The following is a 27,780-nucleotide window of genomic DNA, read 5'->3' as shown; positions in this document are numbered from 1 at the left end:
CCGGTCTCCAGCCTTAGCCCAGGCTGTCTCCCGGCCTGGACGGTGCCCCCAGCAGGTGGGCAGAGGGAGCTGCAAGGCCGGGGCCCTGCTTGAGCACCGGGGCCCCTGAGGTGGCAGCAGAACTGTTTCCTGGGCGGACTCTGTTTATTGAGGGCTGTCGCTCCCTGTGCCGACCGCTTTCTGCCAAGCCCACTGCCTGCCGGACACTCGGCGGCTAATTAGCCAGGCTTCCTCCAGGCGCCCGAGGAGAGAGACTGGGCTGTGCAGCACACTGGCTCCCAGAGAGCCTCGGGCAGGTGGTGGGCAGGGGCCTGTGGCCACAGACACCCACAGTAGCTGCTTCTCAGATGCCACCCAGAAACCCCAGGTGGGCAAGGGTGGGTCCTCCACTGCCTTTAACCGGGGAACTGCTTTCCTTGCACTTACAACGATTTCACTGCAAACTGGAGACAGTCCCAGGGTGCCTGATTGGATAGGAATCTCTGGTCTCCCCAACAGTCAGCAGAGACCCCACAAAGTGGAGAACCCCCCCCCCATCAGCGCAGGTTTCCTCATCTGCGCAGTGGGCACACGCCCCACCGCCAGGCTGTGGCTGTGACCCCGGGCCGCCCGTCTGCACAGGGCCCCTGCGGGCCACAGCCCCTGTGTGTGTGTCTCATGTGGTTCACATGTGCCGTGTTGGTCTCAGGCCCTGGAGGTGGTCAGGCGGCTGGAAGCCAGAGGCCGGACAGGGCACGGAGGCCTGTGCTTTGATCACAGGGCATGTCGGCTTCGTGTCCGGCTGATGTGTTATCCTCCATGGACCTTGGTGACATCACCCCCGCAGGTCCACAGAGGACACTCACATCCCCCCTCCCTCCTTGCTCACTGTCCTGAACTCCACACCTATAGACACAGCTGTCTCCTGGGCATGTGTCCCCCACGGTAGCTCAAGTGTAAATAAAGCTCAACACATCTTTTGTTCCCGCCCTGTGTCCCGAGTTCAGAGCTGGGCACCCCCACCCCAGATGCTCTCCAAACCTGGGCACCAGCCTTGATCCCCCTCTTCCTCCCTTCTCTGTCCAGGCCCTGCAGGTCCTGCCTCCCAAAGGCCTCTCAAATGTACCCAGCCCCACGGTCACTCCTCCGCTGGGCCACCTCCTTCTGTCTGGGCCCGGCACCCACACTGGACCCTGCCCCCCATCACAGCTCTGGAGCCGGCCCATCCTCAGGGCCGGGCATACAACAATGACTACGCCTCAGCCCATCGACAAGGGCCTCCAGGCCATCACTCTGCTCCCCTTTGAGGTGGATGCTGTGGGGCAGGAAGGACCAGAGGGACCAGCTCAGGTTCCAGTCAGGCCTGTAGCAGTCAAAGCCCAGCTCTGCCCCTCAACGGACTGTGACCTTGGGCCATGGCTCGCCAACCCTAAGCCCAGGAATAACCATCACACGGCACCTGCCGCGTGAGGCCAGTGGGAGAGCCACGGAGATGACACTGAAGAGTCCACTCAATTGCGGGGACCATTCCTGCCACCATCCCAGCCTGAGGACCGAGGTGCTCGTGCCTGGCACCCGGTTTGATTTTGCAGGCTCTCCTTCTCCCCGAGAGACAGCCGCCCGGGTGGCCCTCACCTGCCCAGCCTGCGCACCCCTCGGTCCTGGGCCAGCCCCTTCCAGGCTGCTCGCTCAAACAGGCCCTCTCAGTGGCTGAAACAGTGGCCCAGCCTGGCCCTGTCAAAGGACCCCTGTGTGAGCCTCAAACAGGGCATTGATGGGCCGTGGTGAGAGCTGCCCAGCGGATAGCGGGCTGGCTTGGCTTGGCCGGTCCACGAGACTTCCCCAAACCCAGCTATTTCCTGTTCCTTGGGCCGGCCCCCTCCCAGCCGCCTGCCCACAGGGCACAATCCAGCTATACATCGCAGCCCGTTTCTTGGCTCCAGGCCAGGGCTGGGGGTGGCGGCATCACCTCAGCTATTCCTGGGGACACATAGCCAGGCCGAGAGGTGTCCTCTTGATGAGGATGGGAGGCTGGGGACAAGGCCAGTCCCTTCCTCCTGTAACCTCTGCCCCGAGTCCCCACTTGGTGGGGACTGTGTGTGTGTGGTGGGGGGGTGGGGGGGGGCTCTTCATATGGACCTGCACAAGAAGCAAGAGCTCACACAGACTGGGACCCAACCCCTCTTAACAGCCTCCATTTGGAGGGGGGCGGGGGGGGCACTTGGTCTAATCCCTGACCGCTGTGTGACCTCGGGAAAGTCGCTTGATGTCTCTGGGCCCCGTGCCCTCCTGTGTGGATGGGAGCTCGCTGTCCATCTCTGTCACAGCCTCGCTTTATCCGTTGCTTGGGGATCTGATAAAGAGCAGATGAAACCCTTGAAGAAACCTGCTACCCCCAAGGAAAGCTGACAGGCCTCTCAGTCCATCCCCTTCCCTTCCTCCCCCGGTCACCCCACCAGCCTCCTCGGGGTCCCTGCATGTGGTCTCTTCCTTCCTAAAACCCAAACCCAAACCTGACCCTGGGACTCCACCGCCCAAACCCTTCAAAGGCTCCCCTGTCCCAGGATAAGCCCGCACTTCTGGGTGTGACATTCAAGGCTCCGTTAGGTCTCTGGATACCAGTGAGGGAGCCCAGCTCACACTGCCTCGGGCTCTCTGCCGGCTTCATGCTCAGGCAGGCCCGCGGCTCGGCCGGGAGGAAGAAGGCAAGAGGTGGAGAGAGAGAAAGCATTATTGAAGAATTTGATTCCTAGGTCCAACCACTCCTAAGGCCAGGAGTTCCTGGACTTTTCCTGTATGTGAACCAAGAAGTACCATGACCACCTTTTTAAAAAAATAAACTCAGTTCACTAAGGTTTCTGTTACTTGGAACCATCTCCTTCCTATAATGTCCTTCTTGACTAAAGTTAGACAAGGTGGGCTTGCAGCCAAAGAACCCGAAGGTCCCCAAAGGCTCCTCCTGACCCAGCTGACCCAGGCCCCCAGAGGCCACCAGCCTCCCCTCCAGCCCTCCACACTGGCAGCCAAACTGGGCTCCGGACCCCAGCTCCCCCCGCCACATCCACAGAGGCCGACCGTATCCTGCTACTTTTGCCTAGAACAGCGGTTCTCAACCTGTGAGTCGCGCCCCTTTTGGGGGTCGAATAACCATTTCACAGGGGTCGCCTAAGACCATCGGAAAACACATATATAATTACATATTGTTTTTGTGATTAATCACTATGCTTTAATTATGTTCAACTTGTAACCATGAAATTGGGGGTCACCACAACATGAGGAACTGTATGAAAAGGTCGCGGCATTAGGAAGGTTGAGAACCACTGGCCTAGAGCATCCTGCCCCACTTGGCTTACTGCTGCCCACTCATTCTTCACTCAACTTGGTGACACTTCCTCCAGGAAGCCTTCTCTGACTGCCTGACGCCCCTCGGACTTTCCCTGTCATGGTGTTGGCTGTTCCTCCAACTACTATAATTAGTTATGGGTCTGTCATCATCCACCCTACACTGTGGGTAACTGGAGACAAGTCTGACCCATCGCAACACCCGCAGTGAGCATCTGGATGGGGGTGGGTGCTCTCCAGGTGCGTGGAGTTCCCACCTTACCTGGGAGACATCATGGTGTTGACATGGCCCGTGATTTGTAATCAGAAACAGTGCCAAGTCATGACGCTCCCCAGCTGGACATGCTCCCCTGTGAGTCTCTGGAACGAACAGGTGTGTGTGTGTGTGTGTGTGTGTGTGTGTGTGTGTGTTGAGGGTGATGGAGCCCCGCCTACTCCATATTTGAGGAACCACATCAGCCCAAGAGAAGCATGTTGCTGCTTTATTGGAACTTCTTCCCAGTCACACACAAAGCAATTTGGTGAGGTGTTGGCGCAGAGCCTCTTGCACAGCCCTCTCCTCTGCACCCCTCTAACCCACCCCGAGAGCCTGCCCCCGTGGCCCTATCTCCACCTTTGGGTCAGCTCCCTCGGGAACCCCCGTCCTCAGGGAAGCAAGCCAAAGAGGGGGTGATGGGGCCAAAACCTTCCCTATAACACCAGCCCCCATGGCACGGTCTGCACCCACAAGGGTTTGCCTATTTTGACTGAACTAACCTGTGGGTTTAGTCCAACAAATGGATTTGCCTGATTTCAAGGCTGAATTTCTGCTTGACCACAAGCATCGGGCAGAACCGGGTCACTTACAAACAGATTGGCGTTGGAGGGACTGAGCTGAGGAATGGACTGGTGGCTGGTTACTAGAGGTGACCGTGGTCGAGGCGACCCATTTCACGGAGCCCACTGCTGTGTGTCTGCCCTGACCACGCGTGACTGATCGTTGATGATGATAACTCTTAAGCAAAACAATGTGTGTTCAAAGGACTGTCCGATGACCAAAGTTACTGCTGTTTCCTGGAACTCGCTATTGAGTGATGGTTTGACAACTGTCTGAATTTTCATTTGAATTAACAATTATTTGGCCACTCGGAATTGGCCAGATTGGGCAGCCAGTTATTGGATTGGATTGAATTCTCTGACATTTTATTATTGAAGTTATTCCCTATCCTAAATTGACTGGGTTAGCTGACTCAATCATTATTTAAGCAAGCTATTTGAAGAAATTGAACATATGGATTTGGGCGGGGGGCGGGGGGGACTAACTGATGATTACTTCAGGAAATCGCTGTGTGAACTGACTACTTACAAATCAGTGCGATGGACTGCTGTTGTTTGACCAAATTATTTTACTGAACTGACAAGTGTGTGTGTTTTCATTTGTCAGCCACTTAGTTAAACTGGTCAAGCTGCAAGTTATTTAACCAAACTCAACGAATTTAGAATGACCACTTGTTTAAACAAACATCAAAGCTGATCAAAATAAGCCAAGTGTTGTTAGAGCGAATCTCTGAGAGACCCAAGGAGTCCTTTAGCCTAAAGGGTTGACCCAATTGTGAGCATCTCCCAGGCCCCACGGGAACAGCAGGCCAGCGAGGGGAACACAAGCAGATTGTCCCGAAGTCGGCTGGGTGGCTCTCCCAGGCACAGGGGCCACCAAAGCGAAGAAGAAGCGGATTGCGAGGCAGCTCCGCCCCTCCCGGCACCAGGACTGGGGCCTGGCGCCATCACACCTCGGAGTAGGGGGGCGGCGCTGGGCCCACCTCCGGCGTCTTGGAGGGCAGAGACACGGCTTCCTCGTAGGACGGCAGGACCACCTGGGAGGGACAAAGATGAGGGCTGAGGACTGGCCAGAAGGAACCACACCTCTGACAAAAGGGTGCCGTGGCTGGCACACCCGGTGTACCTACTATGTGCCGGGCCTGGCATGCACCCCACAGGTGCCATTTCTGCTCCTGTGGTGAACAGGCTTGTCTCTGCATCAAGCCCCCTTCGTGTTGGACGACACACACATTTTCCCTGGGAAAACGTTCTCAATCCATCTGCTTCCAGAAGAATTGGCCCCATCCCTCAGATGGAGGGGGTGGACAAATGACCTGGACGGGGCCCCTCAAACTAGAGTTTCATCCCCCGGGCTGTGTATAATCACTGGTTTGGGCATAGGCTTGTGCCCCAAGCTGGTCCGATCTAACCTGCTTCTGGGACTGCCTTTCTGCTGGGGTTGCTGAACAGATGGGATGTCAGCCTGGGGATTTTGGCAGCGATTTTGCCACCATGAGGAAAGGGCTGCCTGAAAATGGAGCCCGCACTGAGGAAAGGAGATTCAAAAGATGGGAAGGATCAGATCGCATCTGCATGTCGGGACTCAGCCGGACAGACCTGGGTGAAAGGGGGCCCTGACCTCCAGGAGCGGACAGCAGGGGAAGAGACTTTCAAGTTCTGTGAACTGACACGTTTTCTTTTTTAAGTCGGATTACGTTGGCTTTCTGCCACTTGTAACCAAAATGTCATGACTGGTACAATGCCCATTTTACAGATGAGGAAAGTGAGCCACAAGTCATTGAAACCGGCTGCCCTTTTCCCATCACTTCTCCTACCAGCTGTTGCTAAGGGCACCTTTCCCCGCTAACCTGAACCCATTGACAGTCTGACTTGGTCAAATGTCCCCTCCTCCAGGAAGCTTCCCTGACACCCCAGACGGGACCAGCCGCCTCCCCTGCTCCCATGGCCCCTGTACACCACACTGAGCTGCAATCAGATTTCTGTGTCTAGATTCACTCTGGACTATACCCTCCTCTAGAATGGGGTGGCGTCTTAGTTTTCTTGGTACCCCCCAGGGTTGAATATGAGGCCAACAAAGAGTAAGAGGCAGGAAGTACTAGATGCATGCCTGCACGAAAGAACCCTGGATTACCAGAGATCTTCAGAGTTCTTCTGGGCCAGCCCTCATCTTACAAGCGGAGAAACTGAGGCACAGCAAGGGAGAGACACCTCCCCAGATGACATAGTGAGTGGCAGAGCCACACACTCCGAAACCCCCAGGCTCACCTTCGGCAGCATCTTGGAGCTGCTCTTCTCCTCGGCTGAGTTCATGCATTTGATGAGTTTGTAGCATCGCCACACGCACTTGAACATGTAGACCTGGAAAAGGCCCAGGTCAGGCTGTGCGATGCTGACCCTCCTCACTGCCCCAGCAGGCTGAGACAGGTGCCGGGCGCTTCCTGGGGAGCCCCAGCTCACCCCAGAAGGCAGCATCCTGCTGCTGCTGCTCAGACCCCTCTCTGGTTGAGGGGGGCCTTACCTGCCAGTCCTAAGTACTGCAGGTAGCCCCCTTGTTACTACCCCACAGACTCAGCGCAGGAAGGGGCTTTTGGGAAGCTGCTGAGCCACCCTCAAGCCCCCTGCCAATATCCTGCAGACCCCCCTGTTCACCCCGGGGGCCTGGGAGCTCACTGCCTCCTGAGATGGCCTCGCTCGTCTGGAGACAGAGCTCACACGGGAAAGGTTTGTTTGAAACTTGCTAGTGATATGTTGTTTTTTAAAGCAGATGACAAACCAGGGTAAGCATAGCATCCCATGTTTGTAAGTGCAGAAACTTATATGTGCAGGTGTGTACCCCTCTCAGGTGTGGTAAGCAGCTGCTTTCTCTCAGCAGTCGAAGGAAGACCTGGGGAAATGATGCCGGGGGTGGGGAGAGACGTCCCAAGGGCATAAGCAAGGCTCAGTGGCCAGCAGTTCCCTCTCTGCCTCCTGAGGAAGGAGAAAGGGTCCTGTCGGCTGGAAGGTCCCCTACTTCCTGGGGTCTCATGATGGGGACTTAGAGGAGGCACAAGTCAATGAAATGAATTACAAAAGAATGAAGTATGTATGCCCTGGCCCTGGTCAGAGAGTGTGCGGGAAGCAACCAATCAATGTATCTCTCTCTCATCGATGCTTCTCTCTACCCCCCTCCCTCACTCCCTCCCTTCCACTCTCTCTTAAAAAATATCAATGGCAGAAAAAAAAAAATGAAGTATGAAGGGCCAGGGAAAAATCATGTAAGTGGAGGGAGGCCAGTGAGGCAGAGTGAGGGGGCCTAGAGAGAACCCATCCAAGGGTTGTATGGTGGGGTTTGGGAAGTTGTAAACCCCCACACTGGTTCCTCCGAGCCTCCGGAAGGTTCTCGGTGCATATCGCTCATGCGCTTGGACTTTGAGGAGAGGTGACAGGAGGGCAGTTCTGTCTCCAGGTGGGATTAGGTGAGGCCCGAGATGCCCGGGCCTCTGATGACAGGAGGCAGCGACGTCCGCTCACACCCACCCACAGCAAAAGGCAGGGAGGGAATGCCGGGCCACGCGGGGCTGGCCCCTGAGCGTGACGAGGGGCCGCTCGTCTTCTTCCTACTCATCCGCAGCTTCCCAGTTCCTTCGCTGAGTGTGTGCTACTTTCACCGTCCGATCAGAACGCTTTTGAAAGCCCTTTGACGTTGAGTCAACCTCAGCCTCCCCGTGGCTTCAGGCCACAGTGCGGCCTCCAGAGTCCCCGTGAGGGTCCTTCGAGAATCTGGAGACTGCGATCATGTGCCCCTGGAGCCATCGCTTCTCCAAGGAAATCACCCTGGTTTCCGTGACCCCCTCAGATGGCGAGTTTTCTTGCCTCTCCATCCTCCTGTTGGCCACCATCTCTCTAGGGACTGGGACCTGAACTGGACTCTGTCCCCTGGTCTGACCACCCCAGAGAAGAATAAGACAACTTCCCTCCCCGCCTCCAAACAGTCCCCCCGCCTCGCCTCGCCGCCCCTCCCAGAGCCATGGAGCAGGCGCCGCTCACCTTCAGGATGAGGACGGTGATGAAGGCGACAGAGAAGATGATCATCATCTTGACGAACTGGTTATAAGCCATTCCCTCCTGGCTGGGGAGGTAATTCTGCAACAGATGTGGGGGCCATGTCAGTGCCTCCGGCCACACGTGGAGGAACCACAAACCTGCTCGCCGCACACGCAGGAACACGTGTGGCACAGCCATTCCCCTGGCTGGTCCTGCAAGGGCCCTGGGAGGCAGGTGCTACTCACCATCAGCCCCCTGAGCAAACCAAGAGAAGCAGATGCAGCCCCTGCGGCCCAGCTGGCCCTTACCTGGCGGTGCCCACACCCCTGCCGGCGGTGGGCGTGCCCTTGTCTAGAGCAGTCTTGGCTGATAGAACCACCTAATCCTGAACACTTGGGAATCGCCCCCTCCCCTAGGGGCAGCTCACAGCAGCTCATGCTTGCCTCTATGGCAAGCATGTCAAACTCTCGGCCCACAACTAGTATTTTTGTGGCCCAGCCAATATAACGGTACATAAGAAACATTTTAATAAAAACTTCATAACTTAATTTTTATAATATCCTGTTATACATAATTATTAATAACGAGCTACAACGTTCGCTAATGACTGATGACTGTAATCGTGTTGCATTCATTTCTCTTACGCGCCTTACGCGCAGGCGCACCATTTCTCTCCACTAATACCAGCAGCGAATATTTTAGCAGCCGATGGCCGCGTCATTAGTCTTGTACTGATTTGTTTGGTGTGTGCAACAGGAAATATTTTGCTTTCAGAGAACAAGAAAAATAGGTTAATTTGTGCAGTTATTCAGTGTCTGGTAAGTTCATGTTCAAGAAAAAAATATTAATTTTTATTACAATGTTCTATTGTTTCATGTTGACGATTACTCGTTTCTTTCAGCCCTTTGTGTTCAGCATGTCTCTATCAAATTGAACCTACGTTTCTATGAAAATCGAAGCTTTTGTTTTTTTGCGTTTCTTTGGCCCGTGTTAGCCTTTGAGTTTGACATGCTTGCTCTATGGCGTTTGCACGTGTGCACACAGTCATTGACACTCCCCCCTTCAAAACGCGGAGCTCACTTCCCCTCCCTCGAGTGTGGGCCAGACCTAGGGCCTCCCTTCTCTCGGAAAACAGAAGGTGGCAGAGGTGAGGGTGACCTCCGAGAGAGCAGTGTTCTCCTTGCTCTGCCCCTCGGACACTCATGGGGGAGAGAGAGCCAGCAGCCATGCCATGAGGATGCTCAAGCGCCTTATCCATGGAACACAGGCTGCGGGATTGAGGCAAAGGGCTGACAGACACATGAGTAAGCCATCTTGGGGGGAATCCTGCAGGCCTAGCCAAGCCCTCATCGTCTGCAGCCCCATCCCCATCCCGGTTGGGACCTCATGAGAGACCCTGAATCTGAACAGCCCAGCTAAGCCCCTCCCAAAGTCCTGATCCCCAGCAGCTGAGTGAGATAACGAGCGGCTATTGTTTTAAGTCGCTGTGTTTGGGGAGAATTGGTCAGGCAATAAGAAAAAGATTGTGTTATTTCTGTGGTGCAATTCACACTGCAGGGCTCCCCCTGGGGTGGGGCAGGGCTGCTCCTAAAGCCACATGTCTGCCTGGCTGCTTCCCTGGTCTACCCTGCCTCCCTCTCCTTTTCTAGGTTCTTCCCGAGCACTACCCCTCAGTAAATCACTCATAAAAGAACCCTCCTCCCGCGCTCCACTTCTCAGGAGCCCAGCCCAGCCTAAGCCCTGAGGTACAGAGAGGGGAAGCAACGTGCTCAAGGCCACACAGCCAGCGACGGGCATGGGCCCTGGGCCCGGACTTACCATGTGGTTCATGGACTTGAAGTTGAGATAGGTGGGCACTTCCATGTAGGAGCTGCAGAGGGTCAGGATGCTCAGGCAGAAGTCCAGCAGCTGCAGGGTCATCACTGGGACCTTGGAGGGGTTCTTAGGGGACAGAGACAAGGAGGAAGACAGGCCACACTTAACCCCCAGCCAGAGGCCCCGGACTCTGGGGCACGTGGAGAGCCCTCTGCCTGAGAGACTGTCTCGGCTACAGAGTACAGCAGCCCCTAGTCCACTGGACCCAGACAGAAATGGATGCCCATTGCTCAGATGTGCACGCCAGGGGCGGGTGGCAGACACTGGGACCAGAGCCAGGGTCCTGCCCCCCTTTCCAGGGCCCTTCCACAGCACAGCCTCCCAGTGTTGCAGGGAAAGTGTGGAAAGCCGCTTTGGGGAGCCACGTCAGTGAGTGGCGCCAGCCATCGAGGGCATCCCACTGTGTGTGCTCAGCGTGGCTCTAGCCGTCTTCCTCTCTCTTAGAATGTGGCCACAGGGAGGGACAAGGCCGGGCCGGCTGAAGGGGCCTGCGCCCTTTCCCCTGCTGTGGACGCAGCCCGGCTGGCACCCTCTGTACACTTTCCTCAGTCAGTGCTGCCAGGGCTTAGTGAGCAGATGGGAATCCCAGATCCACTGCACAGAACAAGGAACTCTGGGCAGCTCTTCTCAGGGACTTGCTGAAGGTCACCAACTAGGAAGGGCTCCAGGGGCTCCCCGTCTCTGCCTAAGCCTCTCCCGCCTCCCCAGGCTGGGCGAGCTCAGGGTGGGCTGGGTACTCACAGCCTGGCTCCGGGAAACAAACTTGAGGTAGGCAGGCAGCTCCACGTAGGAGCCCAGCAGGGTGAACAGGCACAGCAGGTAGTCCATGATTTGCAGGGACATGAAGGGCAGCAGGTACTTCTCTCGGTTCTGAAAGGCGGGCCCAGCGCGGTCAGGGCGTCCCTTGCACACTTCCCCGAGCAGCCTGATGTCCCCGTGCGCCCACTCACGGCAGCTCCCCCCCATCCCAAGTTCTCCCATCCCCTGTGACTCCACGTGCCTCCCCTGAGTGAGGCTCTGGGGACGGGGAGAAGGCAAGACCCTGGCCCTGAATGCAAGGAGCCTTGGTGTCCGGGAGACACAGAACAGTCCCCGTCTACAGAGGGAAGTGCCCCAGGGGCTCTAGGAGCGGGTTCGACTCAATTCCCCTTCAGGAACTCAACCAGGATGGGCCATTTCATAGATGAGAAGGGATCAGAGAGGACTTCCTGGAGGAGGGGGCACCGGGTAGATGTGGAAGGATGGGAAGGGGGAGGGTAGTGGAGGCAGAGGAGCCAGTGTGGGCGAGGCCCTGAGGGGGGAAAGGCCTGCCTGGGAAGGCGCTCCTGGGGCCGCTCAGCCACGGTGGGAGCCCGGGAAGGCGGAGGCTGAGCTCCCTCTCCTTCAGCTGAAAGCAGTGACCTTTGTGGGGCCTGGACCACCTCGGAAGCCACAGGTGGGACAAGATCACAGAAAAGGTGGTTTTTGGTTTCTCGTGTGGTTGGCTACAATCGCTCAGGAGGTGGCCAAAGCAGCCCAGGCTGAGTCTCAGAGCCTCCGGGGACGACCTGGTCCCTTCTTGTCGCCGGGCCCTTTGCCTTTCTGCATAAGCACCTGGGCGCCACCCTGCATAAGGGGGAGCCCATCCCTGGGGTGCAGGGCTGGGAGCTGGCATTAGCCAGGGGGCGATGGTGACGTCTCATGCAAGGTGGGAGCATTCCAACCTGGCACCACACTGTGGCTCCCTGTCCCGCCCTGAGGGTGCCAGGCCACTGTCTGCCCAGGAAGGCCCTGCTTCCGGTCCTGGCTTCCGCCTCCCTGGGGCCGAGGGGCAGCTGGTTCCTCTTTGCAGGAGGCTGAGCCACAGCCTCGCTGTCTCATCCACTCACTGATGGAACTGAGCTGCCCGCGTCCACACCCTCCCCTCTGCCTTGGCTCCTCTTTGCGGATTACACAGCCTTCGGCATTCTCCCCCTCCTCACTCCTCCAAACCGCTCTTCCTCTTTTCTCTGCCCAAATTCCCTGCCTCCATTTGCATTATAAAAGGATGTGGGTCACCAGTGAAGATTTCTAGGGTATAGGTGGGGTCTCCCAAAATACCCACCTCCCACGTCTCAGCAGCCAGTTCTGCCCACCCAGTGGGTATGACTAGGAGGGGGTAGGAGGGCAGCTGGGGCTCCCCAAGTCCTGGCCGCCCCCCCCATACCCCTTCCCCATCAGGGCTCTCACCTTGACCACACCCACCAGCAGGCTCACACTGATGACAAAGAGCATGGCGATGAGCAGGAAGCTGGAGATCAGGTCAGCTGAGGGGCAAGGAGAGCAGTGAGGGACCAGAGGTGCCCGGGAACCCCGCCGGGCTCCAGGGAACACACTTTGGGAACCACTGGTGTGGGAGCATGACAGTGAACAAGGAAGCCCAGGCCCCACCCTCAGTAGCTCTCAGTCTTAAGAGGCTACAAAGATGCAAACACAGCATTTTGGGTGACACAGCTGAGGTGGGGGAGGGCAGTCGGGGTCTGCTTTAACCAGGGTGAGGACTGGGAAGGCCTCGAGGGGGTGGCCTGTGAGCTGAGTGACAAGGCGTTCAGGCAGGGGCCTGAGACCAGGTGTGGTCAGGGCAGCTGGGGCTCGGGGAGCCAGGGGAGCCTGGAGGAAGCCAGGAGGGAGATTCAAGTGACCCCTGTGGCCAGCAGGTCGGCAGGGGCTGCATTCACACTTTTCTTCTCCTGTGATGGGCAGCCGTTGGCAGCGTAAGCAGGGGAGTCCTGCTGTCACCTTCTAAGTTGGTTAGGTTTGCGAAGCGCCATCCTATCCGCGCCCACACCTGGGGACCCGGGCCAGGCGGGTGGAATAGCCCCATTTGCAAATGAAAGATCTGAGGCTCAAAGAGGGGAAGTGGCAGGGCCTCAAACCCCAGCCAGTCCGCCCCCCTCCAGGGCCCCATCCCCTCCCCTTCCCTGGTCCCCTGCTTGTCCCCTGGACCTACCAATCCTGAGGTAGCCCGTCCGGGAGAATTTGCAAGCGGCTTTGCCGTGGGCCACCTCCACCGAGTGCTCGATGAACAGCAAGACACTCATGATCTGGGGGCAGAACAGAGCAGGAGTCAGCCGGGGTCTGCACCGCTCCCCCACCGGCCTCTCCCTCCTCACGGGTGTGCGGTCGGGGCCTGTGGGGAGGGTCCCGGAGGAGACGGAGGGGCAGGTCAGTAGAGCATCCTGATTCAAAGCGCGGCCTGTGCGAGCTCATGACACAGGTTCTTCCTCTTCCCCGCTGAGTGAGCTGGGCACGTTAGTGACCTCTCTGGGCCTCAGTTTCCCCCTCTGTAAAGGGAGGTACTGTCGCAGCTACCTCAGGAGGCCCTTAGACCAGTGGTTCTCAACCTTCCTAATGCCTCGACCCTTTCATACAGTTCCTCATGTTGTGGTGACCCCCAACCATAAGATTATTTTCGTTGCTACTTCATAACTGTAATTTTGCTACTGTTATGAATCGTAATGTGAATATCTGATATGCAGGATGTATTGTCATTATTACAAATTGAACATAATTAAAGCATAGTGATTAATCACAAAACAATATGTAATTATATATGTGTTTTCCGATGGTCTTAGGCGACCCCTGTGAAAGGGTCGTTCGACCCCCAAAGGGGTCGCGACCCACAGGTTGGCGACCCACAGGTTGAGAACCGCTGCCTTAGACCCATGTTCTCATTAAAGTGGTACCTGGGACTACTGAAGGGCAGCCTTGGAGAGAAGGTGGGGGCTGAGACTGTCTTTTCTAACGACAGGCACTGGACATCATGGGATCTTAGTCTCAGCATCTGAGCATCGGAGAGCTTCAGGTTCACGGAGTCATCAACACAGGCCTGGGAGCATCTGACCCATGAACCCCCTGGGGTGCCCCCCCAAAACCCGTCCCTCCTGGCCCATCTGCCAAATGAGGTCAAGAACAAAACTGCCTCACAGGGTTGCAGGGGGGCCAAATGGGATGTAATTCACTCACAGAGCTGGCGGATCGCAAGCACTTAATCTGTTTTCTATCATTACTATGGTTATCCCCATTGGACTATAGGCTGCTGTGTCTCTCTTGTTCACTGCTCTGGCTGTTCTATTTGGTGAATAAATGAATAGATGACTGGATGGATGGATGGATGGATGGACGGACTAATGAACCCCATCCCCTCAGGGGACCCCGGCAGAGAATAATGGAGAAGGGCACATCTGATGGGCATGAGTATTGAGGTGGCCCAAGCAACTGATGAAGTCCAGCCACAAGACTGTAGTTTGAAAGGACCTTTGGGGTCACCTTGCCCATGCACTCCACCTTCCAACGCAGGAATCCTGGCCGCACAGCCTCTATTCAAATGCTCCCAGCCACACGGGGAACTCGGAATGTTCTGTCTGTGTCCTTGCGGCAGGCCTCTGCCCTGCCCCCACCACTCACACAATTCTCTGGGCACCGTCCACCCACACTGAGAACAAGAAGATCTCCTCCCCCGCAGTAGGTGTCCTACCTCTATTGATATGGCCTATGTTTAGATCGCCTTCTAGGCAGCCCTGCCCTGGCAACTCATGCTCAGCTGACAGGCAACCCGACACCACCATCTGCTTCCCCCTTGCTGACTGTGTGGTTATTTTAGCTCAGACGCAGGTCTCGGTGGGTCTCTCTGTCATGTTACATCCTGTTCGGTGGGGCAGAAAGGGACGGCACAGAGGAGTAATGCAGAGCTGGGCTCCAGAGGGAGACAGAGATGGGTGTGAATCCAGGTCACTGTGTGACCTTGGGCGAGTCACTTCACCTCTCCGCTTTCTCATGGGCAAATGGCAGTCCCCGGGTCCAGTAAGGAAAACAGCGCCTTGTGTTTGCAAAGAACTGAGCCTGGGGCCTGGCGATAGGGGCTCAGCAAACACACCTGCTCTGGGCTCATCTTTAAAGGACGCATGTGAGCTTACAGGGTTGGTCAGGCAGCGCCAGGAGCAGGGGCCAGGGGCTGGCCGGGAGCTCGCTCCAGCTGCCCCTCCACCTGGGTCACCAAAGAGGCTTTGTCTCCCCAGGAAGGTGAGAGCAGCCCAGAGCGGAAGGCAGACACGGTGGGGCCTGCGGCTGGCACCCATAGGAAACAGCCCCGAGAGAGAAACGCTGCTTCCTCAGCCCCTCTCCTCCCAGTTTCACCTTCAATGAAAGAAAGAGAAAGGGAGGCAGACGACAGCTCGGTCTAGGACAGAGCAGGGAACAGGGCCCCGCGGGGTGCAAGCGGAGCCCCCCATCCCTGGGCGTGTGCAGGCAGAGCGCAGATGAGTCACAGCTGGGCTTAGAAAGGCCCCTAACTTTCCACGGAAGACACCGACCCCCATCCAGGTGCGGCACACGAGGCTTTTCGAAGTCCCGAGAACCCAGGCTTGTCTGAGATCTGGAACGAAGCTCAGAACAGACCATCTCAGCCTCCGGGTGCTGGCAAGAGCCTTGTCCACTTATTTTATGAGCTCCCTCTGCTTGTTTTATGAACTCAGAGAGGCTAGGTGGCCTGCCCAAGGACACACAGCAAGTTGGGGACAGAAGGAACTGAAGTCCAAGTCTCCCAGTGCTGTCCTGGTGCCTTCCCACCAGGCCTGCAATCCTGCCATTAATCACCCCTCCCTGAGGAAGGGGAGGGACGTTTGTCCAACCTGACTCCACTGTGGGCCACGCACACCATCCCAGTGACCCTCCCACAGCCCAGTGAAGGGACTATGCTTAATCCTCCCACCCCCATTTCAAAGATGAGGACGGTGAGGCTCAGAGAGGTCCCAGGCTTCCCAGCTTGTCATCTGGAGGGCCAGGAGTCACACCGAGGCTGAGGGTTTGATTCTCACCCCCTCTCCACGGTCCTCCCAGCATCCCCCAGCCTCTGGCTCTGTGAGGCCTGCTCCCCGTCCCCTCACCCATGTCAGCACCTCAGTGGAGTCAGAGAGGGATGCCTGTCTCCTCTTCCTTCTGGAGTCCCCTCCCCCTCCCGCAGCTTGTGTAAGACGCAGCAGCGAGCACCAGAGCAGGGCACCCTGTGAGATGGTGCGCCCCCCATCTTCACCCATTTCACCTTCTCAGCATTCCGGTACGGGGTGGGGGGGGGGACAGGGAGGAGAGAATTCTGTCCCCTTTCACCAGATGAAAACCCTGAGGCTCCAAAAGGCAAGAACCAGCCCCAGGTCACAGAGCCAGGCAACCTCAGGGCCTGACTCAGACCCTCCGCGGACCCCTAACCTTCAACAAAGGCACCCGTCCCCAACCCGGGAGAAAGAGAGGAGATTCCGCAATCTAGAAGGGATAGAGAGAACTTGACATTTATTGAGCAACTACTGGTGTGCTCAGATCAGTGCTCACAGGTTTGCACCACAAACTGCCAGACACTGCAAGAAGGGCAACATTTTCCCAGCGTTGCAGATGAGGAAGTGGAGGCTCCACGAAGAGAAATCACATGCTCTGGGTCGTGCAGCCCAACTGGGATTTGAACCCTGGTACCTGTGCCCCCAGGGCCCAGGGCTCCCTCAGGGCCAAGTGGCTGCTCCGGGGCCCAGCCCCAGGTGCCACCAACCCTCTGCCCGTCCTCGCCCAGCCCCGGAGACTCAGAGCTCAGGACACAGCAGCTAGAGCACGACAGGGGGGCCTCCCCCACGGCCTCGCTGCTGTCCTGCCCTCGCCAGGTCCTGGCTCCTCCCTGGCCTCGGTGTTCCCCTCCAGTCAACGAGCAGAGTCACCCCGTTTGCACCCAGGGCCACTGGGGCGATGGAACACAAGAGAGTCAGGGCTGTGGAACTTCTGCAAACTGTGGTGCATCACAGCCAGGCTCCAGCCTGGAGCTGCTCCCTGCTCATCTGACCGCCCTCACTGCTCCACCCAAGCCTGGAACCAAGTCATTTGCAGTTTCGGAAAAGTACCTGGCTTACCTACAGCATTTGCTGGGAGCGGCCTGGAAAACCCAGGAGCCCAGATTTCCCAGGCCCTCCGCTCCGCTCACCCCTCCATGCCTGCTACCCTCACCCGGCTTCCACGTGGACACAGCACTGCCCTCTCCCTGAGCTCTGAGGGCCTGGCTGGGCCGTGGCCCACACCCTCCTGGAACAGGGCTTCTCCTACAAAGCCCAGGCAGGCAGCATTCACTCACCCACCGTTCCTCCATTACAGCATCTCCCCTCTCACGATTCCTCAGTTCTCCATGGGGAAATCATGTGGTTAAGAACTGGGTGCTGGAATCAGATGGTCCTGGGCCTAAGCTGAGTTCTAGGCCCTTGAGTGAGCCACTAACCTCTCTGAGCCTCAGTCTCCTCATCTGGGAAATGGGTGTAATAACCGGACCTGCCCTGGTAAGGTTACTATCAAGTCGAATGGCAGCTGGCACAGTCAGCACTCCCTAAACTAGCACCGCGGGTCAGTGTTCACTAACTCGTGTGGGTTTTCATTCTTCCCCTTCCAGTAAATCCTCTCTGAGCACAGACCACGCCCAGGCCCTGGGTAAGCCACAACCCTGGTTGGCAGGTGTCACCATCCCGGGGGGAACCTGATAAGTGACCAGTGTGTTCAGAGCCATGATAAGGAACACACAGGGGGGGTGGGGTCCCTGATGAAGGAGTGATCACCGCTATCTGGGAGGGTTTCACCAACGAGAAAAGCTTGAGCACGCTCCTTAAGGATAAAGAGCCGTTTTCCCACAGGGAAAGAGAATCGAACTCCAGGAAGAGGGACTAGCATGCCCAAAGGCCTGGGGCCTGGCAGTGCAGGTCCGGGGGACTGGGCCGGAATGCCTCTTCCCTGAGACGGTACCGGTGGGGAGACGGGGCTCAGAGAGAAGTAGCCAGCAGCCCACGGTCACACAGAAGTCTGCGGCAGGGCCAGGACCAGCCTCCCTCCTCCTGGGGCCACGTCAGGGCTCAGGCTGCGTGACTGAGTCAGTCCTGGCCGTGGCCAACCGCCCTCACTGCCACCCCCGCTCTCCATTCCCCTTTTTACCTCTTCTCTCTGCTTCTCCCTGGTTTCTGTTCCCACTCCCACCCCCACCCTGCTCCTTCTTTCTCAATCACAAGCACAACTTCCCCAAGCGGAGCAGCGGGCAAGTGGCCAGCACGCCAGGACACGCTTGTCTGTCTTCCTGGTGGCTGAGAAGCAACCAAGGGCTTCAGCCGAAACACAGGGGTTCGTAGGAGGAGAGGGAAATCGGGCTGCGGGGGGGACGGGGCACTCCGGAACATGGCCACGGCCGTGAGGACGCAAGGCCACAGCTGCATGTAGTGGAAGGAGTGTGGTCGGGTGGGGCCGGCAGTGGTGGCCGCGCTGGGAGGTGGGGACGGGCGTGCGTGTCGCTGGGTTTGGTATGGTGGTAACAGCGACGATCATGTGAGCGGTGATTATAGAGGTGACAGTGGATGTGGCCACGGTGGTGGCGATAAGGTGACGCCGGTGGGTGGCGATTAACTGCAATGATCACACACACACACACACACACACACACACACACACGGCCTTGCCATGTGACATGGGGGTGGTGATGAAGATGATGGGGACATTGAACCCCTTCATTTGGGGTTCAAATGCCACTTCCTTCTCTAGAAGGTGGGCCCACTCTCTTGGACCTTCTGGGGGTGCAGAAGCCAGCCTTTCAGAAGCAGGCAGAGACACCCCCTCTGAGATTTCAGGGGCTAAACTTGACAGAGACAGCCCTCAGTGGGCCCCTGCCGTGTGCCAGCGGTGCGAGGGCACAAACCCGTCCGTGAACTTCTCTGCCTCCTCCTAACAGGTCTGTGAGGTCGATGGTCCCCCCACTTTCCCACGAAGAGAGCAGAGCGAAGTCAGGCCAGGCTTGTCCTCCACGCGTCCCCCACAGATAACACAGCCTGCAAACCGGGCCCCCAGGGCACACCCTTTCCTGTCCTCAGCCTGACCCTCCCTGGGAGGCCTGGGGGCTGAAGGGCTCCTGCATGGTGAGGCCTCATCATTACTGTTGTCAACCTCAGCCTGAAGCTCAGTCTTCTCAACCTCCCAGGCTCACCCTGTGTTCCCTGTGCACCCCCCCACCCCCCAAGTTTTCTGGAAGGAGGAGAAGAGAACCAGATGCGTCAGCGGCAGGAGGAAGCTCCCCGCCCCCACCCCATACTTCCTGTCGCAGCTAATCAGGGGGCACGGGGTGGGGGCCATTCCCCTGCAGCATTATCTCCGCAACCACATCCCCAGCAGCCCAGATACCATCGCGATGCCCCCTCCCAGAGCGGCCACCCCACCTGCCCAGAGCCGGCTCCTCTCCGGGCTGCCGCCTACTGTCCTCCCATCTCCGTCCCCTCCACCTGCCGCTTTACTTCCCTGGGCCCCAGTCCCCGCGTCTGCAGAGCAGAGCGAAGGCTCCACCTGCGAGTGGAACGGTTGTGAGAGTGGGTGAGGTGACATGGGTCTGTTCCCCAAGTTAAAGATTCAGAGGACGGATGACCCGCAAAAGCACTTGTGTGTAGACATCCAGCCCCAGGTCCCCGCGGCAGTGGCCGCTCTATTGGTAATGCCCCCAGCTGGCAACAACGCAACATTCCCCACCCCCATCAGGACAGGCAAATGCACTGTTCTGTGTCCATGAAGCAAAGTACTTGACGGGCGAGGGCAGGGGGGTGAGCCGCTGCACACAGCAACACGGGGGAAGCTCGCAGACACACGGCTGAGAAAAAGAGCTGCACGATTGCGCATGTGCGTGATCTCATCCCTGTGCAGCCCAGGGGGACTCGCGTGTTGGGGGAAGTCAGTGGGGCAGGGTGGGGGGGGGTGGAATTAGGGGTCTCTGGGTGCTGGTCCTATCTTATTTCTTTATCTGGGTAGAGGTTGCACAGGTGTGCTCACTCTGTTGAAGTTCATCCAGATGTGCACTGATGATATGTCAATCACACATCAATAAAAGGTCTACAAGAGTCAAATAAAATAGAGAGTGACTGATCCCTCCTCTGGGGCTGAGCCTCCAGCCGTGAGCCGCCCTGGGACGGAGTGGGTGCTGGGAGCTCGGCTCCCAGAGACAGCGGGGGCTTCAGCTTCTGAGAGGCGTTAAGTCTTAACGATTTCTCCCAAAGAGCATGGAAGGTGCTCAGGCCGAGGGGATGGCAGGAGAAAAAGCAGACGTGGGTGAGATGCATTCAGGAAACTGCAAGAAGTTTCCCTTGGGAGACTGTGACTTGGGGCGATCCATGTGCCAGGCACACAGTAGGCCAGGAAATGGTAGCTGCTGTGTGGCTGGGCTGGGGGAAGGCTGTGGGAGATGCTGGGGGGCACAGGGTTTTCCGAAGGCGTGACTCTGGGGCTGGCGGGGACAGGAGGGAAGCACTCAGGCAGCAGGCCGGCTCAGGCAAAGGCCCGCGGACCGCAGAGCTTGCTGTGTAGACGACGCTCACTGCTGTGCACCACCTGCAGCCAGGAACATGGGACAGGAGCACCCGGACAGGGAGCGGCTAGCCCTGGCCGAGGGCCTCCTGGGAAAGCCTGTGCAGGGCCTGCGGCAGCCCAGCGAGGCATGCCCCTGCCCTCTGGCCTCTGCCCTTCCGGACCTGCCCCGATGAAAGAAGGCAAAATGGCAAGGAACGGGCGCAGAGGATCAAGTTCCCGGCCCAGTAACTTCCAGGGGCCTCCACATGCTCCGGCGGAGAGTAGGTCATCAAATCTCCTATGGCCGCCACTCAGGGGCCTGACCCGAGCCCCGTCCTCCTCCTCTTCTTGGTTTCTAGGGAAGTGGCCCGCACCCCACAATCTGTCTAATGGTGAACCATGACTTCCCTGTTCCCATTCAGAGCAAACCGCGCCCCCCACCCCCCGCCCCCACTGACGATAAATATTGCTCTTCCAGCTGAGCATTTAGGGGAGGACAGGTCTTCCTCTGAACGCCGACACCCACCTTCCACCCTCGCCTCGTCCTGTGAGGCAGGTTCTGCTCTCAGGACTATTTGCTCCCACTTTGCAGGGGAAACAGAGACATGTCTTCCCATGAGGGCTCCGTGTTAGTAAGAACAAGGTTCCCTGAACCAGAGGCGCAGACTCCCAGCTGTAAACCGAACAAGCCACGGGGATGTGGTGTGGGGCGCAGGGAATGTAGTCGCACCATCATCATCACTCCACTCAGTGACAGGCCACCGGTTGTTAGACACATCGCGGTGACGGCATCATGGGCACAGCCGTGCAGAATCACTCGCTGAATGCCCGAAGCCAATGTCATACACATGTCAGCTGCACCTCAATAAAGATTGTTTCAAAGAAAACAGCGATTGGGACAAGGCTCCCGGACATGACAGCTGATGCTCCCCCCACCCTGACCCCTCCCCCACTACAGTCTGGAGCCGCAGAAGAGCCTGGCCTCTCTGACCCTCAGTTTCCGCCTCTGTCAAGTGGGGGCTCTGGTGGCAGCTGCCATTCGTGGGGCGCTCACTAGGTGCCAGGTGTGTCGGCCACCTGCTTTCTTTGGAGTCTCCGAACGGCTCTGCAGGTCATGGTCACTGACCCCCATTGGACAGGGGAGGAAACTGAGGCTGGAAGGGACACACTGGCCCTGGCGCGGGCTGAGGACTGGAAGCCCGCAGGGGAGCCAGCAGGCTCACTCTGCACAGCTCCTTGTTCAGCTGCACGCCTCACTGGGCGTTCTGTACCCTCCTTCCCCCTCCGTCAAGGCAGGGTCCCCTGGGAGACCAACACAGGCCTCATCGTGACCTCAGAGCCAAGTCCTAGTTCCAGACCACTGCCCCGGCTGCAAGCGACAGCCTCACTTCCTGGGAGCTCGGGGACAGGGTGGTGACCGAGAAACCTCGGCCCCCCAGCCCTGCCCTCCAGCCGCAGGCCAGTCTGAGCAGGCCCCAGCCCCTGCATCAGGAGGACCCTCTCCCAGGCTGGTGCCTCCCTCAACGGAGGCCCTCTGACAGCGGTGAGTCCCTCCAACCAAGGCCACCCCCGGCGACTGGGACCACCACCCGCCTGCCATTCCCAGAACCTCTTCCTGCCCTTCCTTTGGGCCTGAGAACCAGGACGCTGGGGAGAGGATGAGGCCCAGGCTGGGGTCTGGACAGCCTGGCTCACCTCACACAGGTGACTGACATCGTCACTCAGCCCAGCAGACCTGGTGCAGCACGAAGAGCCCCCTTTGCCCACAGTGGGCCCTGCGTGCCCCTCCCATTGGCCTAGCGGCTCCAGCCACCTAGTGGGCCTCCAGCGTTTTATAAGCTGGACGGTGGGGTGCACACCCCTGAGATGAGGAGCACAACTCGTTCCCTCAGCCATGGTGCCGGGGAGAGGCAGAGACCCCATCCTACACACACACCGCCCCCGCCTCCCCACCCCTGCAGGAAGGGCCCAGAGAGCCAGGCCTCTCGCCCCACACGGGGACCTCAGGTGTGGAGGCTTCTGTGCCCCACACGGGGGCATCGGGCGTGAAGGCAAAGAATCTAACAGATTCTCATCTGGGGCTTTCACCGTCTGACCGTTGGGGCCTATTTTAAGGCCCCAAACAGCTGAGATTTGAAAAGGAGCGCGGCCTCTGTGGTCTGCTCTGACGAACAACTCTGGGCACTTGCCTGCCAGCTCCCGCCGCCCACTCCAGTGGGGCCACATCAGCTCAATACCTTGAAACGGTTACCCTGGAGACAGGGACTACTAGCCCCATTTAACGGATGAGGAAACTGAGGCCCAGCCAGCAAAGACGCCTGCCTGCTCAAGGTCACACTGAGAGTAAGTGATGGAGACAAGTCTGTGATCTCTTCTATCTCAAAGTGGAACACAGAGAGGAGCCCCTGGAATTCAAAGAAGAAAAAAATCGGGGTGGGGGGGGGAAGCTTCCTGGAGGAAGAAGCTTCATGTGAGCTGGACCATAAAGAAGAAATGAAGAGCATCCAAATACTTGGCCACCCCTGGCCCGTGAGCCAGGTAAAGAGTTCATTTGTTCACTGTCTGGCTTATCCCACACACCTGTGTGCCAGTCGTGGCAGCCTGGAGCAAGGCCCTGCTCACACACACACATCTCCCCGGGGACCTGGTACAAGAACAGAGAACCTCTGTTTTCTCATCTGTAAAATGGGAGCATTGGGCCAAGCAGAGGTCCACCATTTTAGCTATGAAGCCTGAAAGGAGCGAGGGCCTTGGTCCAGTCCCACCGCTTCCCACCACCACCCCTCACAGCCACCCTTTCCTCCAGCCCAGCTTGATAAGGTCCCGGCAACACATGGTCTCCCACCTCCAAGCCTTTGCTCAGGCTGTTCCCTCGCCTGGCACGCCCTTTCTCCCCCAACTTCCCCAAGCGAAGTCCTGCCCGGATTTAGCACTCAGGCCTCCTCCAGGAAGCCTTTCCTGAAGCCCAACCTCCACCAGGGGCTGGGCTAAGACCCCTCGTCTGCACCCCATAACCAGCGCTGTCATCCATCAAAGTCACAGTCACAGTTTTTCCGGGACAGACTAGAAGCCCTGAGGGCAGAGGCCAGGAATGAGTCGGGCCTGGGCCCTGGCCTGGGGCCGAGCTTGGAAAGTGAAGACACGCATCTGTACTCACTGGAGACTCTTGGCCTAACAGAGGCCGCCTTGCTCTAGTTTTTTTTTTCCAATTTAAAAAGTCGTACACTCGAGCAACCAAATAAACAAGGTAGCATTGGATTATAACCCAAAGTATAAAATAAATATCCAGGAGGCCCTGCTGATAAAAACATAAATCAGCCCTTTATTTATATAATAAATGAGGAGAGCTAACAGATGTCCCAGGAGGAATTTAAAATAATTTACGTAGCGACTCTGCCCTCAGGGAGGGGAGCACCTCCCCCCTCCTTAAGTGTGGGCTGTGCCCAGTGACTTCCTTCCCACGAGAGCAAGAGCGAGAGCGGCGGTGGGGGAGGGGGCAGCACAGTAACCTCACCGTGGAAAAGGCTGTTGACAGCACGCAGCCAGGTGATCAAGGTCAGCAGTGATGTGATGCGATGATGTGCTGAGAACGGCACTTTACCTCTGCGGCCTTCCTCCCAAAAACACGTCCCTCAAGTCCAGCCGCACGAAAACTGTCAGGCGAGTCCCTCTGAGGGATATTCGATACAGAGCATGGCCAGTCCCCCTCACCACTGTCAAGGTCACCACAAGCGAGGAAAACCTGAGACACCGTCTCAGCCAAGAGGAACCTAAGGACTAAATGCAACAAGGGAGCCTGGAGGAGCCCCCGAAATAGAACGGGGGCATTGGGGGACAGCGGAGGGAATCTGAATAAAGGACGGACTTCAGGTAATAACAGGGGACGATACCAACTCATCACCTGTGACCAATGTGCCTTCTTAATGGAAGACGTTGGCAACGAGGGAAACCTGGTGTGGGGTATCCACAAACTCTGTCCTCTGTTCAAAACTGCTCTGTAAATCCAACCCATTCCAAAATAAAAAGGTTCTTTTTAAAAGCAGTCATGCCCGTGGTGCCAGATGGGGAATAGAGAACAGCAGAGAACAATCAGAGCTCACAGTCCTGTCACCCAGAGATGACCAGGGCCAGCGCGTCCTCCCCTCCTCGCCCTGTCCTGTTGCTACAGCGTTGAAATCACAGCAGGTGTGAGCTCTCCCCCAGCCAATGCACTTCTAATGGAACTCAAGGTCAGGGAGGGCCACACATCTGGGCAGAAGGATCTTCCAGGGCTCCCCACCTCCTGCCATTGACTTAGGGCGTGCGTGGGGTTGCCAGACAAGCCGGGACCAACGTGGCCACTTTAAGAAAGTCCTCTGACTCCTCTACCTGCGCAAGTTTGGGTTAGAAATCATCTGTGACCCCAGTGAATCTTCTACCCAAACTCAGTGAAATCCTGAGGAAGGCCCTCCAGCCATCGGACGCCGGAGGGTCCTCCAGTAATAACGCTCCCTGTGACTCCATAGGGTGTAACGCTGACCCAAGGCACCAAGGGCCCGATTTAACCCTCCCCAGAGGGCCCAGTTCTACGAATAGCTCTCAATATGCAGGGTTGTCACCCTTGACTGGCTCCAGATGAAGATGAGCTTGGTGGTTGACACATCTGGGTGGTGGCTTCTCTCTTTCCATCCAGATGTTCAAGGCCCTGACAGCACATCTGTCACCGACTGCTGGGTCCAGGAGACGCCCCCGTCCCTGTCACAGAGGGGCCAGGAGGATGACACCCCCTCCCCCTGGAATCAACTAAGGACCGCAGCCCAGAGACGGCTGCTCGAGCCTGACATACGGTTTCCAGGCTTCTACTCATACCTCCTACTCTAGAACACCCCATGGCTCCCTGTGTCTCACACTATAAAGTGTTTCTCAACTGAGAGGACATTGGCAATGTCGGGAAATATTTTTGGTTAACAACTGGAGGGTGCTATTGGCATCCTGTGGGCAGTGGCCATGGATACGGCTAAACATCTGACAACAGACAGTTCAGTCCCCACAACCAAGAGTTCTCCAGCCCAAAATATCAACAGTGAAAGTCCAGACTCTTTCGCTGTCACTCCCAGCCCCTCCTACCTCCTGCTCCCCAACCTGAAGCTTCCAGGTGGGTCTGTGTAGTGTCACCTGCACAAGTTTCTGTCCTTCAGCCTCCACAGCTCTGCACACCCCTTCTCCCCCACCCCCACCCCCCACAACTGAACTCTATGCCTCTGCCAATGACACCACCTCCCAGAGGTCTTCCCTGATCGTTTGCCCGCAGATCGTCCTGCTCCGTGGGCAGGCACTGATATTACTTAATGTCACGTATGTCAGGTCACTGACGTCATGTACAGGTGAGGACCTCAGAAGAAACCCTGAGATCACAGCGCCCAGCGTTTGTTCCTGCCCAGGCGGCCTGCAGGTGGCTTCGGCTTGGCCTGCACGGGGATTTTTTTTTTTTTTACCTCGAAGCAGTCACCAACATGGAACCATCAGAAGATAAGACATCAAAGCTGTGCTCCCTGCTTCTCTAAACATCAGGAGAGCCCCCTCCAGGGCCACATTCCTTCATGGCAACAATCGGCGGAAACAGAGAGCAGCTGCCAGAGTGGGCCCGGAGCAGGGCCCAGGCCACCCCCGACACTCACTCCCGGAGGCGCTGGCGTTTGAGACCTCGGAGCCAGTCCGCACCCCCTGCACACCCTTCATTGTACACAGGGAAGCTGAGCCTGGAGAGAAGCTTGTCCGGGGTCACACAGCCGGTCCGTGGCAGAGCTGGGATGAGGGTCAGGGGCCGCCTCCCACGGGGCTTCCTCCGCGGAACCACAGGGATCTGCCGAGGATGTTGCCCAACCTCAGAGCTGAAGGGGCCATAGGCCTCGGTGCGGGGACAGCCAGGCTGCCGGGCACTTGGCTCAGAATCACTCTTGCGTTGGCAGAAGCCAGGCAGGGCGACCTCAGAGCGCCTCCCCAAGCCAGCGTCTGGGGGCTGCGGCTTGACTGCAGGTGCGCGGGCAGCACACTCCCCGTCTGACACCCTGCTCACAAGGCAGCACTGGCCCTGGAGATAACACTCTGCCCCTCCCGAGCGGCCTGGCCTCCCAGAGGTGGCTGTGATGGCCATTCATTGGAGGAGGAACCTGAAGTTCCATGAGGTCAAGCAGGCAGCCCCAGGCTGCACAGCTAGCGAGTCGGGGGGTCAGGACTTGCACCCAGGACCCTGGATCCAGAGGCCATGTTCCCTGAAGAGCATCATCACCCCTCCCAGGCTGGGACAGGAAGCAGGAGTGGGGGGGGGGGGGGCGGGGCAGCCAGGCCTGAGGGCAGAGCAGCCCACCTCAGCCTGCGGTGCGGCTGGTTTTGAGGAAGCCCTTCCAAGGCTCCTGGGAGACTGTTCCCCACAGGCCATGAGTCACCCTGGGAGGAAGGCGCCTGGGCCTGGGGGGCTGGGCATGGCTTGGAGCTGTGGGGAGGGAGAGGGGTCTGGATAGGACAGAACAGAGCCCCAGACCTCAGCCACTAAGATGGGGGGCCTCTGGCCCCGGGGGCTGTGACTCCCCCAGAGTCAAGGCTCCACACCGGGCAGGTGCACACCAGCCTCCACAGTGGAACCACAGGGCCTGCTCCCCCCTCGGGATGCCCCCCAAGAGACTGCGCCCGGCAAGCCCCCTGTTCGTTAGCACAAGGCCACAAGTTTCCTGAGAAGGCAGTGGCTGGCCGAGCTGTACACTAGAGGACTCCTTCCTTCCTCCCACGAGGAGCACAAAGAGAGATTCCCACTGGTTAGCCGGGGGGAAGAGCGGGCCATGCCTGTGCCTGGCCCCACATCCGGGCAGCAGGCCCAGCCCCCGCTTCTCCCACGAGTCCTGGCTCCCAAAGCACTTTCCCTTCTGGGGTTCCGTTCGCACCCGGTCGACCTGGTGGCTGCTTTCCTGTCCCATTTTACAGAGGGAGAGACTGAGCTTCAGAGAGAATGTGAGTTACGTTATCTTGCGACAAGGACCCCTCCTTCCACCATTGTTCTGCTCAGGCGGCTGCGACAGGGTCCCCTTCCCCATTGGGCAGGGAGGGAGGCTGACACCCAAGCAGGAGCCCACAGAAAGGTGGTGAGCAGTGGCCGTCCAGTGGCTGTCCAGCTGGAGGGCTCAGGAGACCAGTCCCCCATCCCCATCTCACACACACACACACTCCCTGGGCCTCCCGGGGCCTGCCCACACTCACCACGTGGTAAATGGCCAGGGCGGTGGTGGCGATGCGGACATTGAAGCAGCAGCAAGTCTGGCGGACGGCCGTGCTGGGGGCCATGGTGCCGCTGTCCCCTCCTCCGAGGCACTGAGGGGGAAGAAGCCCAGCTCCGGGAGCAGGACAGAAAAGGGGAAGCTGCCGCTG

General features: G+C 58.0%; 1 protein-coding gene across 1 annotated transcript; it reads right to left on the bottom strand.

Moving 5' to 3' along the window:
- Positions 1–3,781: 3,781 nt before the first annotated feature.
- On the bottom strand, positions 3,782–27,780 carry LAPTM5 (lysosomal protein transmembrane 5). Its single transcript, XM_006102901.3, has 8 exons — positions 27,613–27,780; positions 13,007–13,100; positions 12,247–12,323; positions 10,780–10,908; positions 9,982–10,104; positions 8,167–8,262; positions 6,406–6,498; positions 3,782–5,174 (listed from the first exon to the last, which is right to left on the bottom strand). Exons 1-8 carry the CDS (start codon positions 27,694–27,696, stop codon positions 5,085–5,087), a joined length of 786 nt encoding a protein of 261 aa, XP_006102963.1. The 5' UTR covers positions 27,697–27,780; the 3' UTR covers positions 3,782–5,084.

This window comes from Myotis lucifugus, unplaced genomic scaffold, assembly GCF_000147115.1.
Source record: "Myotis lucifugus unplaced genomic scaffold, Myoluc2.0 scaffold_438, whole genome shotgun sequence".
NCBI classification, from domain to species: Eukaryota; Metazoa; Chordata; class Mammalia; order Chiroptera; family Vespertilionidae; genus Myotis; species Myotis lucifugus.
The sequence above is the reverse complement of the archived record's forward strand: the minus strand, read 5'-3'. Positions and strand labels throughout refer to the sequence as shown.

What these genes read in the sequence shown, in the direction of transcription:
- LAPTM5 (XM_006102901.3), bottom strand. Translation starts at nt 27,696, where the DNA reads ATGGCCCCCAGCACGGCCGTCCGCCAGACTTGCTGCTGCTTCAATGTC. An exon ending in GACGGGCTACCTCAGGATTG is followed by an intron (nt 12,324 to 13,006) that starts GTAGGTCCAGGG and finishes CTTGCCCCTCAG; the next exon opens with CTGACCTGATCTCCAGCTTC. An exon ending in TGCTGGTGGGTGTGGTCAAG is followed by an intron (nt 10,909 to 12,246) that starts GTGAGAGCCCTG and finishes CCCGCCTTTCAG; the next exon opens with AACCGAGAGAAGTACCTGCT.